At 36.0% G+C, this 15,761-nt stretch overlaps 1 protein-coding gene across 8 annotated transcripts in view; it reads left to right on the top strand.

The window, feature by feature from the left end:
* Positions 1–15,761, top strand: part of KHDRBS2 (KH RNA binding domain containing, signal transduction associated 2) — a 584,438-nt gene that overhangs the window by 341,594 nt on the left and 227,083 nt on the right. For all 8 annotated transcript variants that reach the window (XM_055136315.1, XM_055136314.1, XM_055136313.1 and 5 more), the window contains one exon: positions 3,325–3,523. In XM_055136315.1, coding sequence (XP_054992290.1) covers positions 3,325–3,523 — 199 coding nt within the window. The remainder of the gene's footprint in view (positions 1–3,324; positions 3,524–15,761) is intronic.

Raw genomic sequence — 15,761 nt, 5'->3', positions numbered from 1 at the left:
CTAAATGAAATACATAATTATATTTATAATTAGTCTTAGCTTTATAGATTGCTAGCATAACCTTTGACAGGGGACTAGAATTTTCTGTGCCTTGAAAATAGCTTAGAAATGACTATGTGACAAGCTTGTCAAGATTTTTAAATTAGGGTATGCATACAAAGTAGTGATTTTGAAACTGGTGTGTACATTGTTATCATTGAGAGTATCTTACCTCTAGAAGTTGTGATTTATGGCTCTAGAGGATGGCACTGGATATATGGACATAGCACTGTAGCACTGTCATCTCACTGTTCATCAATTTGTTCCAGCGGGCACCAATAATGTCTCCATTGTGAGACTTGTTGTTACTGTTTTTGGCGTATCGAATACGCCACTGGTAGCTTGCCAGGCTCTGCCGTGTGGGCAGGATACTCTCAGTAGCTTGCCAGGCTCTTTGAGAGGGATGGAGGAATCGAACTCCGGTCGGCCGAGTGAAAGGCAAATGCCCTACCCACTGTGCTATTGCTCCAGTCCAAGGGATGACATAGGAAACATTTTTTAAAGGAAGTTTTGGTAATTTTAATATGGAGTCAAATTAAGGAAGATGACATAAGACAGGTAAGGATGTGGCAGGTGTTCTGAAGCAAATGTGTGATGACCATTATAAAAGACTGCTGAGTACCTTATGAGAAGGAAAATTAGAGTTAAGGGCCTAGAGCAAAAGAGGTTTTATTCCATGGGAAAAGAGAAGTCAGTGAAATAAATTTTAGAATTAAAAATGATCAAGGAGGAAATGTGGAGAGAAACAGACATGAAAGTCTAAAGAGTGCATATTACACAGAGTAATTAAGATGATCAGTAGAAAAGAATGAAGTATGATAGAATGATGACTATAAGCGAATCCAGTGTCCATGTAGATCAGTAGGATTTACAGTTAAGGTAATTTTTAGTCAAGTGGGAAAAGCAACAACTAGATTGCATTTAGTTTGGGATGAACAGGAAATGAAAATCTTGGTAATAAAAACTTTATAAAAGTCAGAAAAACTAAGTAAAGAATATGGAAGTGTGTTTAGCTATTAGCAATATCCTAAAATAGGTAAGATTAGATCTTGGGGGACTGAGCAACTGACTCAATATTCTTTATTAATATTGTAAAGGAAAAACCACACAGATATTTCATTTATAAACAAATATAAACAAGGCAAAACAAGCAGAATATAAAGGCAAAGTCCCTGTATTTATTACAAATTTATTATAAATAGTGCAAAGGAAGTAATAGGTCAGATTTAGGAGACAGATTTGCTGGCCTCTCTCTGAGTCAGCTGATGAAGGACGAAATGAAAAATTACAGTTGAAGCAAGCATCATATAATTTTAAGCAATAAGAAATGTTAAATATTGGGAATGGAGCAATAGCACAGTGGGTAGGACATTTGCCTTGCATGTGGCCAACCCGGGTTCGATTCCCAGCATTCCATATGGTCCCCTGAGCACTGCCCGGAGTAATTCCTGAGTGCAGAGCCAGGAGTAACCCCTGAGCATCACAGGGTGTGACCCAAAAAGCAAAAAAAAAAAAAGTTTAATATTCTGAACTTGGATTGTATTCATTAGGAATAATGAATATGCATCTTAGGCTCTTAGCGTGACAGTACTGGCCTACAATTATTTACTGGTATAGCCATAACTAAAAGCTATAGTTTAAAGTAGGGTGACCATGTAATTTGCTACTCATAAACAGATATTGTTGAGAGTGTCAAAATAATAAAACAGAACACCAGATAAGTTTAAATTAAAAATATTCTAGAAAAACTTGTATAGGATCAACTAGTAATGAGGAAACAGGCATGTGGAAGCCCAGTGAAGGTAAGATTATTTCATCAGTATTCTTATAGATTTGTTTTCATATCATGATGAGATCAGTATTGTGTTCTCAGTTATTCAGTGGCTACTTCCAGTAGCCACTGCATCTTTTTTTTCTGTATTTTTGTATTTTTCCCTTTTTCTAAGCAAGGACGGTGTCTATATACAAGACATATGATACATTCTTTGATAATTTCTCTTTTCATCAACTCTATCATCTATTTAAAACTTTAAAAAGCTTTACCAGCATCCGTACTGTTCACTCAAAAAGCTCATTTTCTGCAGGCAAGTAAGAGCCAGCTGACTGCTATTCATAGTGAAAAGCATCACCTACATCCCCATATGTGGGTACTGCCAAACAGTGTGATTTGATTGTTGACATCCCAATGATCATCATTTTCCCCAAAGCTTTAGTGTTCCTGCTGAAAGCAGTGCTTTCTGGAGACCAACCTTTCAGACATAATAAAAAAAAAGTAAAATAACTATGCTTTTGCCCAGCGACTTCAGACAAACACTCAACCTTCTAAAGACCTCTGAATGCCATAAAAGTTGGCAGCAAGCATTTGATCTTAGGCTTTTAGTACAAGTTACTTTTGTGTCAAGCATTGCAGTATGGACTATTCAGTGTATTCTGTTTATTGCAGAATACAAATGGTTTCCCCTAGCACCATAGAATCAGAAGAAAAGTTATAACAGCAGCTATACAAATTCAGCAGCTGTATTTATGATGAGAAATCAGTGACAATGAGTTGTAATTTCACTTGACTTCACAATCAAATAGCTATAATAAATGAGATTGTATCAGCATGGTTAGAGGTTCACATTCTCCATAAGTGAAGATTTATTTATTTATTTATTTAGTTATGAAGGACAACATTGCACATCACTATCAATGAACTCCAGCATGGAAAATACACTGACTGTGTAACAGATGATCCAGGGTGTGATATATCAGAAAAAAACGAATTTGGATCTTTTTAGCAAATTTGTAATAAATTGAGGGACTTTGTATTTTATATTCTATTTATTTTGCTTTTTTTATTTGTTTGTAAATGAAATATATGTGGCCTTTTTGCTTTTTTTTTTTTTCGGGTCACACCTGGTCACACTCAGGGGTTACTCCTGGCTCTGCACTCAGGAATTACTCCTGGCAGTGCTCGAGGGACCACATAAGATGTCGAGGATCCAACCTGGGTCTGCTATGTGCAAGGAAAATGCCCTACTCACTGCACTATTACTCCAGACCCCAAATATCTGTTGTTTAATAGTTTTTATAAATAATAAGCAGTACTTGAACATTTTGTTCTAAAACGGAGGTGGAAATGTTTCACATCTTAAATAATCTAAACAGGAGACACATACTTAGACATGAAAATTTTGCAGATATAATTTGTGTTTTTATGCATCATGAAGGTTGTGAGATGAGAACGTTGTTTCATTCTCTTTCTCTTATGTGTTTTTCGTCTGTACATCATGCCTTTCCTAGGGGCCGTGGGGGTGCCATTCCTCCTCCCCCACCTCCTGGACGAGGTGTCCTCACTCCTCGAGGGACCACTGTGACCCGCGGAGCTCTTCCTGTGCCCCCTGTAGCAAGAGGTGTCCCTACTCCACGTTCCCGAGGAGCACCAGCGGTGCCAGGATACAGGGCACCTCCTCCTCCAGCCCATGAAGCGTATGAAGAATATGTAAGTACCCTAAAAAAAATCAGTTGTTAGGATAGACACATGGATTAAATAATAAGCTAAGCCTCAAATATGTTGTAGGATTTTGAATGCAGCTACAATGTGTTTTTGGAAAGCAAGTATTTGAAACATAATTTAAGAAGCACAGTTTAAAGGAGAGCATTTTGAGCATGGCTTCCATTCTACAGGAGCCAACACTATTGTAAGCATCAGGTAATTCTCTTGTCTTTCAAGAATCAAACTATTCTGATTCTTTATTAATCTCATGAGGCAATAATTATTAACATGTAAATGTTCATCTTCTCAGAAGATTTTCCAATATCTCCAGAAGACAAATACTGTCATAAAGCTTACTTAAAATATTTAACAAATATTCCAATCTTTAATTTTAATTTAAGACCATGTGTCTGTAACTCCATTAAGATATCTTTAAGTTCTCTTTAATTCACATCTCCTACTGGATTGGTAAATATGAAAAACTCAAAAAATATAGAATGTATATGAAATGCATTTACTCGAAGCATCTCTACCTTTCCATCCACTGTATATCTTTAGTTTTCAGTTTTGGGGCCACAGCCAGCAGTGCTCAGAGCTTATTCCAAACTCTGCTCAAGGACCAATATTGGGGAGTACTTGGGGGCCCATATTCCCAGGCATACTGGGGATTGAACCCAGTTGGCTGCATTCTATGCAAGTACCCTGCCCACTGCACTGTTTCTCTACCCCCTCATACTCTATATTTATTTTTACATACTTTGATTTCATCCAAGCCAAAATCTTCTTTTAATAGTCTTCCAACACTGGTCATATTGTACACTAGTTCCCGTGTCTGTTTCTTTTCCTAGCATGTGAAATTAAAATAATAATTGTTTTTTATTCACTTGTGTAACTATAACAAGTCCATCATAAATGTTAAATTAAATTTATTTAAATCAGGCCATTGTTCCATGAAATACTCTTAATTTATCTTTAACCTCTTTACTGTGTTCATCCTTTGAGTTAGATTTTTCTTTTACTCAACCTTTCACAGTCTGCCTTCATCTTAAATACCATCTGTATTCTATTATGAATTAAATACAAGTTTTACAATGACACTTCATATCTCATTATGGGCACAAAACACTTTTTGATTTTTCTTTAGTAACCAAGTAAAAATCCCAACGTAATGTGGAAAGTATTGATAGACTCTCTAAGAATATATTGAGGGGCTAGAGAGATAGTATATTGGATTGGATGCTAGTCTTGCACACAGTCAACCCAGGTTCAATCCCTGGCAGTGCATATAATCTCGCAGGATCACCAGATGTGATCTTTCTGCACAGGACCAGAAGTAAACCTTGAGCACTGGGTGTGTCAAAAAGCAAAACAAAGATGGATATGTTCAAATTAAACAGTATGTTATTTCTTAAAATGTTCTTGCCCCTAAACTATAAAATACTGACACAATAAAAATAATGTCTGTAAATTCCTTTTTGTTGGAAAATATGACACTCAGTTATTTGACATATTTTAAAACATGCGATAATATTTAAAATCTAAGTTACCGAATTTAAAAAAATGATGCAGCAAATAGCCCACTTTTAATTTAGCTCACAGGTCAGGATTTTGAGAGAGTAATTTGATTGGTCTCTTTGTACAAAATAAATATGAAATCAGTGAATTACAAACCCTCCACACAAAGTCAGAGAAGTGAAAGGGCTGGAGCTTATGCCTCGTGCTACAGGGTCAGAAGTCACTGAAGCATTTCTCTTCCCTCACGTAACACTAGGAGAAACCTATTAAAAAAATCTACTATACAGATGATGGAACCATTTATTTGCCTGGGGAAACTTCTTATCCTACTATATTTCTAATGCCCATCACCACCTCGGTGTTTCCATCTTCCTTCTAGAGGCTTAAACCAATCTTTACCAAAACTTGGAAGCAAAGCTTTCCAGGTAAGGTTGAGCCACTTATCAATCAGAGGATGTTTTTCTGCAATGTGGAAAGCTGATGTGAAAGAGAACAAGGTTGACATAAAAGAAGCCTTTGACTTCCATTCCAATTATACTGAGCAAATCATCGGAATACAAGGCAAATAAGGAGATGCTTCAAACTGTATGAGTTTATAGGAACATGGGTGAAAGGTTATATTCTGTTTGGTTGTTGCTTTTGCCCAATGTTGTGGGTGCTACACTCTCCTCTGCTCAGGGTTAAATGATGACTGAAGGTGGGGGCTGGAATTTGGTGCTGGGTTTGAAACCCGGGCCCTCACCATGCAAAGCAAGTGGCTACCACTCCTGATACTAGTACTAATAAGTATATTCTGAATGGAGAAATCTGAGGTAGAAGTGAGTCTTTGAATAAGTAAAAAAGAAAAATAATTAAAACTAGGTCACCTGTGTTTTTTATTTGGATTTGAAGTATCTAATTCCTTTTTACTCTAGTTCAATCTTCGAGTGGGCTCCTTACTTAATATGCTATTCTGAAAACCCTGGAGATGGTTTTGAATAAAGCACAATAACTAACTTGCTTTCATCAACTTATATTTTCTGTGAGAGACATAATGATATGAATGTATAAATAAATAACTGAAGGTATTCCAAATAGAGATAAGAACATGATAACGGAAAAACAGTAGGAGTTTCAGTTCAATATACTTGGGTCAACTATCACCCACAGAGTGGTCTCTTGATAGCAACACCGACTTCAGGCAGCAAGCGCTTTATATAGAGTTTGATTACATAAGCAGTACATGCCTTATTGTTTCAAAAAAGAATCTTAATTACCAAACAAAGGTGTTTCGGCAAGTGTCTAGAGTAACAGTGGTTAGGCAACAATTAAACAATAATTTCCAGTATCAGTACCAATTGTATGATTACATAGACTTCTCATTCTTTTACGGTTAACAAAAAGCAACTTCTGGGGCATTGTGAGAATTGATTAATTGAGCCCACTTGCTGAGCCCAGGAACTTTCCCAAGTGGGTTCAGGTTGGCTAGCAACCCTTGTTTTATTGCTGGGAAACTGAATCTGTTTGAGTTCCAGGAACTGAACCTGAGGCCTACTTGATTCTTCTCAGTTCTGCCACCTGTCATGGTGTCAGTTTTGCCCTAATCATTGATACGGTCAAGGAATGGAAAGACCAACTCACTCTACCCTGTTACTTGAAAGCTTTGAGCAGGGGAGTGATGTGTTCAAATTTATATTTTAAAAGTTTTACCAAGTCCATATCTCAAAGTATTTTGTTAGTGCTGGGCACAAGATTGGAAAGAGGAACATGGGTGAGAAACGCACAGTGATCTCCCCCACTATCAGAATGATTATTCCAGGGTCTGAGGGTTGGTGAGCTGGCAATGGACTGTGGACAAGACGTTGGGACGTAGTGGTGGAACGGAAATGGAAAGTGTAAGAATAGAAGGAAGTAAGCGATCATTTCTATATATTAACTGTGAAATGAAAATTAAATCATGGGCTAGATAGCTTTGTTAGGAGGAAATATCACTTATGAAAATGAGGAGTGCTATCGCTGGAAATTTACTTTGAAATCCTATTGAAGATGCTTGGTCTTCAGGATAGTGCTGCCTTTCTGGGTTCACAGACATTGCTTTCTTTAAAATAACATCCCGAGGTTTGAATTTCATCTTTGTCACTTTATAAACACTTTGAGACTCAGATTCCTCTGCTATATGTAATGTGGCTCATCATTATACCTTCTGGAGCTGCACTGGAGATTAGGAATAAATATTCATAAGTTCTTAGAGAAAAAGCATGTTAAAAGTATATAGAACATTGTAGACATTCAAATGAAAAGTAAGTATGACATCAAATTTTATCATATATAATAGTCTTTTTATTTCTTCCCAGAATAGGAAAACTGTCAGTCCATAAAAGAAAGGAACTTTCTCCTACATTTTGTAATTGAATTAGACACTTTTGACTATAAATAACAAAGGCAATTTAATCTTTCATAATGTGTAAGCAAACCTGGAGTGTAAATGAATAAGGTTCATAAAATCCAGTAATAGGAATGCCTCAGGTCTTAAGGAAAAGCCTGGACTATGGAACTAGAATTCTATCAGGAATAGCTCCAAATATCTTTTTTAAATATGTCTTTTGATTTCATTTTAATGCACATGCAGATTTGTTTTGCTCTCTCTTACTAATATGGCACAACACTTGGTTAAATATGTCAATGTTTTGCTTGTCCAGTTCTTGATATATCTACATATGGCTGCTGATTGGCTGAATGTTTCTTATGTGGGATAATTACTCTCACCTGTGGTTGCCATACATCTAACACTAGACAGCATTTAATTATGGAAGAGGATGAATAAAAAAATCTAGAAATCAGCTCTAGTACCTACCACCCTCAGACACCAGCAGAGAGCGTGTATAGGGTGTAAAGTTTATTCTGCTGTAGTGTATTCGTGGACAACCCTTTCCAAAGATAATATGTAGTGGAAGGTTGTCCAGTTTCCAGGGAGAAAAATACACTAGTTTTTCAGTTTTATCTCAAAGTAAATCATGAGCAGTATTTTCATGAAAACACGGAAAGAGTGCATCAATTTTAAAACATTCTATGCTTTTTGTAAAAAAAACCTAAAAGTTACATATATTATTATAATTGCTTTTCCTAACTGCAATCAATGATTACATATAAATTTCAGCAGGTGACTGACGGACTGCTTATAGCAATGTTCAGAGTCCTCTTATAAAACCGTATTAACACTCAAGAGATGCTTCTTTTTGCTATAATTTTAAGCTCTTGATTCCTCTGTAAGGAGTGAAAAAAAACCAGAAGTTTAAGTGTCTCAATAATGAAATAATAGCACCATATTGAGTTGCTGGTGAAAATCTCAAAGGACTTCTTAACTTTCAGATAAAATTTCATAGAAAAGGTTTCCTTTATTATAAATGACACTCTGAGCCAGTTCATTCTTCAGACTTCTCTTTCTCCCCTGCCGAGTCTTAGCATTAAGTTTCTGACCACATAGAATGAATATAGGTAATCAAATCCATTCCTCGTAGTCTGTTTGACAAGAAATTGCTAACTGTAAATGAGATTGCTGTTTAAAACCATCGTTAGTGTTAGCTGAGCTTAAACTAATGTGATTTTATTTTGTTACTCATTCTAATCCAGACTTTAAATATTTTAAAGCTTCTTTTTACTGACCTTCTGCTAAGAACGGTACATTTACATTTTACAGCGCCATCATCATTATTGAAGTAGTAGGAGGATTGGAAAGTAGATTTCAAGAAAAACGCCCACACAACAAAATATTAATCTAATCAACCTTATCTATGAATAATATGTCACAAGAGAACAAACTGAAACTTATGTATCCAAATATCCAGTACCCCACCCTCACGGCATATGTATTTATTTAATCACATGTCACAACCCCAAAGTTATTGATCAGTTATTTTAAAGATACAGAAACTGAAGTTTGGAATAGAGATTTGTACCATTATATATGTATTAAAATAGTGTGGCACTATTTTATATATTTAATAGTGTGGCACTATTAAATGCCTTATATATTATATATTTTATATAGTTTATATATAATATATAATTATATATATTTAATAGTGTGGCAGTATTAAACACCTTATATAGTATATGACTCAAGCAAACTTGTGTAGCTACAAATAATTTCATACTTCCTATCTAGAAAACTAGTTAATGCTGGAACTCTTAGAAAATATTTAGGGTAGTTCTTTGCCTCTATAGGAACAATTCCAACTGCAGAGTATTCAATGTTTCTAGAATCTCAGTACTGGAAATACAAATCTGTTTTTAAAAAGAGACAGTGTCTCCTCTCAGAAATATGTGTTCTACTAGGAAAAACAGAGCAACAATTAAAAGATAATACTTAACTGTGCTTTAGGACTCTTATCTTCCTCTATCCACTATTAGAAGTAATTTTTACTCGACTCACTTGCAAAATTTAAACATCCTAAAAGCAGAGTGTGTCAAATTTATTTTATCTTTACTGTTCTAGTAAAAGTGCTTGGTAACTGTGATTAAACTGAAGTTAAACTACCTATTGATATTGTTGGAAAGGCATTGTACATAATGTACACTCACCTGGATCTGCACACTTTATATGAATGTTACATGAATGGAAGTATGATATAACATGTATTAAGTATCAAATAGAGACTATCCATGCCTCAGCAGAGAATTGTCACTATGGGTGTTTTAGAAAATCTTTAACAGCAGACCAAGATCTATGTGTCTAACTTTGACAAGTGACAAGATAAAAACAGGAAGGCCCATGCAATATTAGATGACAGTGGGGAAGGCAAGGATGGATATCTGTCTAAGGAAATTTTATATATTTTAAATTTGAGAATTTAAAATTAGAACATCCACTTGGTTTGGGGGCGATTCCTCCACCCCTCTCAGAGAGCCTGACAAGCTACCAAGAGTATATCGCTCACACAGCAGAGCCTGGCAAGCTCCCCGTGGTATATTGGATATGCAAAAAACAGCAACAAGTCTCACAATGGAGATGTTACTGGTGCCCACTTGAGCAAATCAATGAGCAACGGGATGACAGTGCTACAGTAAAAAATTTGAGAAAACAGTTCAAGTTAGAAGTAGAGTTACACATGACCTCAAATGTCAAAAGTAATAATTTACTTATACTAAAACAATTACAAGAAAGATTTTCAGCAGAAATAAACTAAGGTTTGGCGTTATTTTGTAACTGTCAGTCGCTTATGAGTGATTAGAAAATAATGTGAAAAAGAGAGAAACTTAGGGACACCACAGCAGTGAAGCTTTTGCAGTTATGACCTTGGCTGGGAACATAGAAATGTATTCAGAAAGTATCAAGGCCAAAGACAACACTGACAGTGGGTTTGATGATAAGTGGATGTGGGAGGAATATGGAAAAAAAAAAGTTAAGGTTCAATCAGAGGTTTGTCTGTGTGAGGGGGATGAGTTGTGGGATAGGAGGGAACGCTGTGGTGGGGGCGGGTTGGGCTGTGAAAGATTGGTCTTGAAGCTAAAGAAGCCTCTTTCCAAGGCTCTGGGAGGCCGGTTTTGACAGGACCATGTTTCATGTCACCAATGTATTTTACCTGCAGTCAGTTTCTATCCGTTTTGCACCTCTTACATTCCTCCTTGTCAGATGGTGTTACAGTGGGAACAACTATTTGTGAGACTGGTTTAAGTGGAGTCTGTATTGGAGATTCCTTTGATTGGGTCTCCTGAATTTTTCTTTTGAGTAATTTTGGTATTGCTAACACCACTTGTTGTAGTGGTGGTTTTAGAAATATTTACCATCTCACTGGATATCATGATAAAAGTATTCATGGATTGAGATCTGCCTGCTGCTCCCTTGTTGCTAGTGATGAGCGAAAATATTGTGCATTGTATTGGGTTACCTCTGTTGCATGAATGATACTTTCACCTCAGTTATGAAAGGAACTTGATAGCAATATCTCTGTATATGACAGTATTACTAACAATCTGCAATATAACCAGTAGAATTGTAAAACTGAAAGAAACTTCCAAACTATTGATAATAGCAATACTATTTATCTAAACATGGATACTCAAAAAAATCACATTAATTTCACCCCTTTACTATAGGACATGTTATAAAATTACTGTTACATTAAAAGATGATCAAAACCATGCCCCCAGGAGTAAGAAATAATGATGCAGAGATATATTAGTTAGTAGTAGAAGTCCTCTACTATATTTCAGATTCTGTGGTGTTTGTACTGAGGTCAGATTTTAAATATTTCCAGTTGATCATTATTTTATAAATTAAAAATTCACATTCATGTCTATTTTCTTTGTATTCCTATTTCTGTAATTTAGTGGTACACATGAAGGCAAAGTTGCAAAATCTTCATAACTACAAACTATCCAGTGAAGAAAAATGGTAGCCACAGTTATTGGAAGGTGTTTTTGTAAGGCTGTTTGATGGGGCAAAGTGCAGTTTAAGGGAAAAAGCTGACATTGTAACAGTTATTTCTAGTCCTCAGATGTTGACCTACTATGTTTTTTACAACTTGGTTGGTGCTGTTGGTAAGTATGACTTCCTTCTACAAAGGTTTGCCTTTTAACAAAGGCTGGGTTGCGAACTAAATATACAAATAAGGAATATGATTTCTGGGAATACCACCACTATATCACATCCTATGAAATATACTGACAACATAATTATTTCATTAAGTGCTCTATTTTTATCTACGTGACTAAAGAGCAAAAGTGAAACGCAAAAGAAATATGAAATTGTTTCCTGTTTTCAAAGATAAAAAATATATAATTTATTTAATAGTATTTCATGTATTTTCTAGTCAGTGGTAGCCTGACATTAAGAAGGCATATGAAGGTCATGCCAAGGCAGGAATAGATCCAAGTTCAATATCAAATGAGAAATTTTGACCATGTATAATCAGTCATGTTAAACTAATTCATAAAATTAATTTTGACAAATTTTGAGAAGTGTTTCTTTCTTCCAGACTTAAGTAAGCCTATCGATGTTTTAGTGCATCCTATCATCTTATTCAGACTCTGAGGCATCCTTCCAGTAACAATGAGAGAACTAGAAAATTCACTAGTAAATCAATAGTCCTTAAAAGTTCCATAAATGAGTTCAGCCTACCAACCTTCAATTTCATGTGTATGGTCCATTTTTTGACAGGAGAGGGAAATAAGTATTAAATGATAATTGAAATCAATTCTTGTGCCATTTTTGTGGAGAGAAAGATTATGAGCCTAATCTATAATGCATTTCAAGGAGAGTCACGTGTGGTGTTTCTGTGTGTGATAGCCAGGAGCCTTTACAGAATGAAGGGAGATTTTTATAGAATTTCTGGACTGAATATTTGTATTCCATTAAACATTCTCTTTTGAGTTTCGTGCTCTACAATCTTCTTAGAGTCTTCTTAGGAATAACTAATTTGCCGGAATGCATTATACATTTTGGTTTTTGAAATCTCACTAATGTTTTAAATAACCAGAGTATGTAAGGTTAGTAAATATGTTTGAAATTATGTAGGGAAAAATATCACTGTGGATCAACTCTCCACAGAAATATCGTAGTACTTAGGTGTTATTAAAATAGCAAATGATCCTCAGGATAATATAAAAGTACCTTCTTATTCAAATTATGTGCAATTTTTCAACATAGATGCTGAATAAAACATCTTCATGCAATATGTTTTCTAGTTTAAGTGGTTTTAGAGCATATGATGTTTTTTCTATTGAACATAGTGTTTAGGATTATGGAAAAACCTGTACTTTATAATCACTGTGATGAATAATGTCCTTTATAACAATTGTAGGATGAAAATAGGTTTTCTCTCTGCACATTTTAGATGTGATTCCCGGCTGCTAGAAAATATATTGTAATGTGCATTAAAGTTTCCTCTAAGCTCAGGTGAGAGGGGGGGAAAAATTGCCATGATCTATTTGGAGTGTCTTCTACTCCATGGTGAGGAAAGAAGTGGCAAAAATGTCCCAAACAGCTTAACTAGCCTTAAGGAGTTCTGTTAATTTTTAGTTTTAAACATTGATTGTATATTTTATGTTACATTTATTTTATATATTTGCTTCCTATACATGACTTAAAGATTAATAATAGAAGCGAGTTCAACCTTAACTTACTCATTCAAATATTTTCCTGAAAGGCTTTTCAGGATGAGAAATAACTGTGTTTAGTATTTTTCTTATTTAAAAAAATATTATTTCAGGCATTTGGGGTCACACCTAGTAGCATTCAGGGCTATACTCCTGGCTCTGCACTCAAGGAATTACTCCTTGATGTGCTCAGGGGACCATACAGGATGCCAGGATTCAAACCCTGGCTGGCCACATGCAAGGCAAAAGCCCTACCTGTCATGCTGTTGTTTGCTATTGTTCCGGTCCCATGTCCAGTATTTTTCATGTGCTGCATTGATTATGATTTTGGTAATTACTTCCACACTGCGAATAAAGGATCTTCTAGAGGATGACATATCAAACCTAAAATCCCAAATTTCATTTTTATAATTTGCTAAAAAGCATTGTTCTGGCTCTCAGGAAGGTGGGCAGCACCGGCCCCGCTTTCTGCTGAGATGTGATCCCAGGGGCCACACATGTGTGGCCTCACCGCAGCTGCATGAGCATGATTCCAGAGGTCAGCTAAACTACTTTTGATACCGGCAGCTCCTTGCAAAATGTCTCCAGACTGAGAACTAAGCTGAGGCTCCATGCCTGCCAGGAAGGGAAAGGTTTTTCTCTCTTGCCTTTTCCTTGGGCGGAGGGGTGGGGGTGGAATGGCGTGGTGACCGCCATATTATGAGGACCACAGATCGGATTTACAAGCTTGGAATGATCCAATTTCTGGAAGAAATTTCCCTGGACTTAGTTGCTAAAATACAGAAATCCAAGACCTCATTTCTCTTCTCTTCACAGCAGGTCTGACTCTAGTGGGGAACTCCTAACAATAATAGTGATTTTTTGTTGAAATATTGAATGTAACCAAAGTAAAGAGAAAGTAAAGTGAAATTTATCAGTTACACAGGCTGGGAGGGCGGGGGGGAGGTATCCTGGGTTTTTTGGGGTTTTTTTTTGGTGGTGGAATATGGGCACTGGTGAAGGGATGGTTGTTTCAGCATTGTATAACTGAGACTTAAGCCTGAAAGCATTGTTATTTTCCACATGGTAATTCAATAATAATAATAATAAAAAAGATTAAATAAGTTTGGGGAACTCTAGACTGTGTGTACCAAAGATCAAAACTAGCTGATTTGCAAAACTAAAAATATCTCACGGGTAGGAACCCAGAGAGGTGGGCATTGGGTATGAGTAGATGCTGCCTTGTCCAACTACCAACCTCCTTTCTCTCGGCTCTCCCAAAGTGGCAACCAACTACTCACTTTCCAAACCACAGAGATATTAAGGATTCATTTTCTAATTTCAACCTGAATCAGCTCTGAATAGGCAATGAAAGATTATCTTCTAGGAAATTTTCACGTGATTCAGTGATTTTTTTTTAAATGTATGTTTTCCAAAAAGCTAAATTTCTAGAACATCAACAATAAAGAGTAATAAAAGAAAAAAAAAGCATTGAAGCATTGTTCTTTGTTTTGCCAATGGCATCTTTACTATTTTATGACAAAAAAAATTTAACATGCTAATCAATTGGTGCTTCTTGTAGATAGAAAATATGAAAGATTAAAGAGAGTTGACTTATTTGATAACATGTTGATTCTCTTCTTTTGCCAATTCCTAATGCAGCGATTTGCTGCCATCATTCTATAAGACATAAAACCCTGTGAATATCTTATGCAGTAACTTTATTAACTAATGAAACTGGAAGGCATGTTTTTTCAGAAAAAAATAATATCCTTCTAGGAGAGTAATCTGAATCTGTAGAAACCCACACTACCAATAGGTTTCCATCCCATATGCTCGTATCTCAGTGGTTGGTACCTGAACTTTTCTTTTAATTTCTTATTTTATTTAATTGAATCACTGTGAGATACACAGTTACAGAGCTATTAATGATCAGGTTTCAGTCATATACTATTCCAACACCTATTCCTTCACCAGTGTATGTTTCCCTCCTCCAAGGTCCTCAATTTCCCTCCCACCTGCCCACACCCCTCCCTGTCTCTCTGATAAGCACTTTATTTCTCTCTCTCTTTCTCTTACTCTCTCTCTCTCTCTCTCTCTCTCTCTTTCCTTTTGGACATTATAGTTTGCAGTACATACTGGGAGGTTATCATGTCTGTTCCTTTACCAACTTTCAGCATGCAGTTCCTATCCAGAGTGATCATTTCCAACTATCTTTGTCATAGTGGTCCATTCTCTATTCCAGCTGCCTTTCCTCCCAGTACTTGAAGCAAGCTTCCAGCCATGGACCAATTCTCCTGGCCCTTCATTCTGCTATCTTTGGGTTTCAGTTTCATTATGGTTTTTTTTTTATATCCCACAAATGAGTGCAGTTGTTCTATGTCTGTTATTCCCTCTTAGGCTCATTTCACTCAGCATGATACTCACCATGTCCATCCATTTATAAGCAAATTTCATGACTTCATTTTTTCCCTAACAACTGCATAGTATTCCACTGTATAGATGTACCATAGTTTCTTTTGTCAGTCCTCTGTTCTTTGCCACTGGGTTGTCTCTAGATTCTGATTATTGTGAATTGTGCTGCAAAGAACATTGAAGAGTATATTCCCAGAAGTTATATTGTTGGGTCATATGTAAGTTAGCTTTTGAGATATGCCCAAATTGTTCTTCAAAA

Source organism: Sorex araneus, chromosome 4, assembly GCF_027595985.1.
Source record: "Sorex araneus isolate mSorAra2 chromosome 4, mSorAra2.pri, whole genome shotgun sequence".
NCBI lineage: Eukaryota > Metazoa > Chordata > Mammalia > Eulipotyphla > Soricidae > Sorex > Sorex araneus.
Note: the sequence above shows the minus strand (reverse complement) of the source record. Positions and strands in the feature narration are given on the sequence as shown.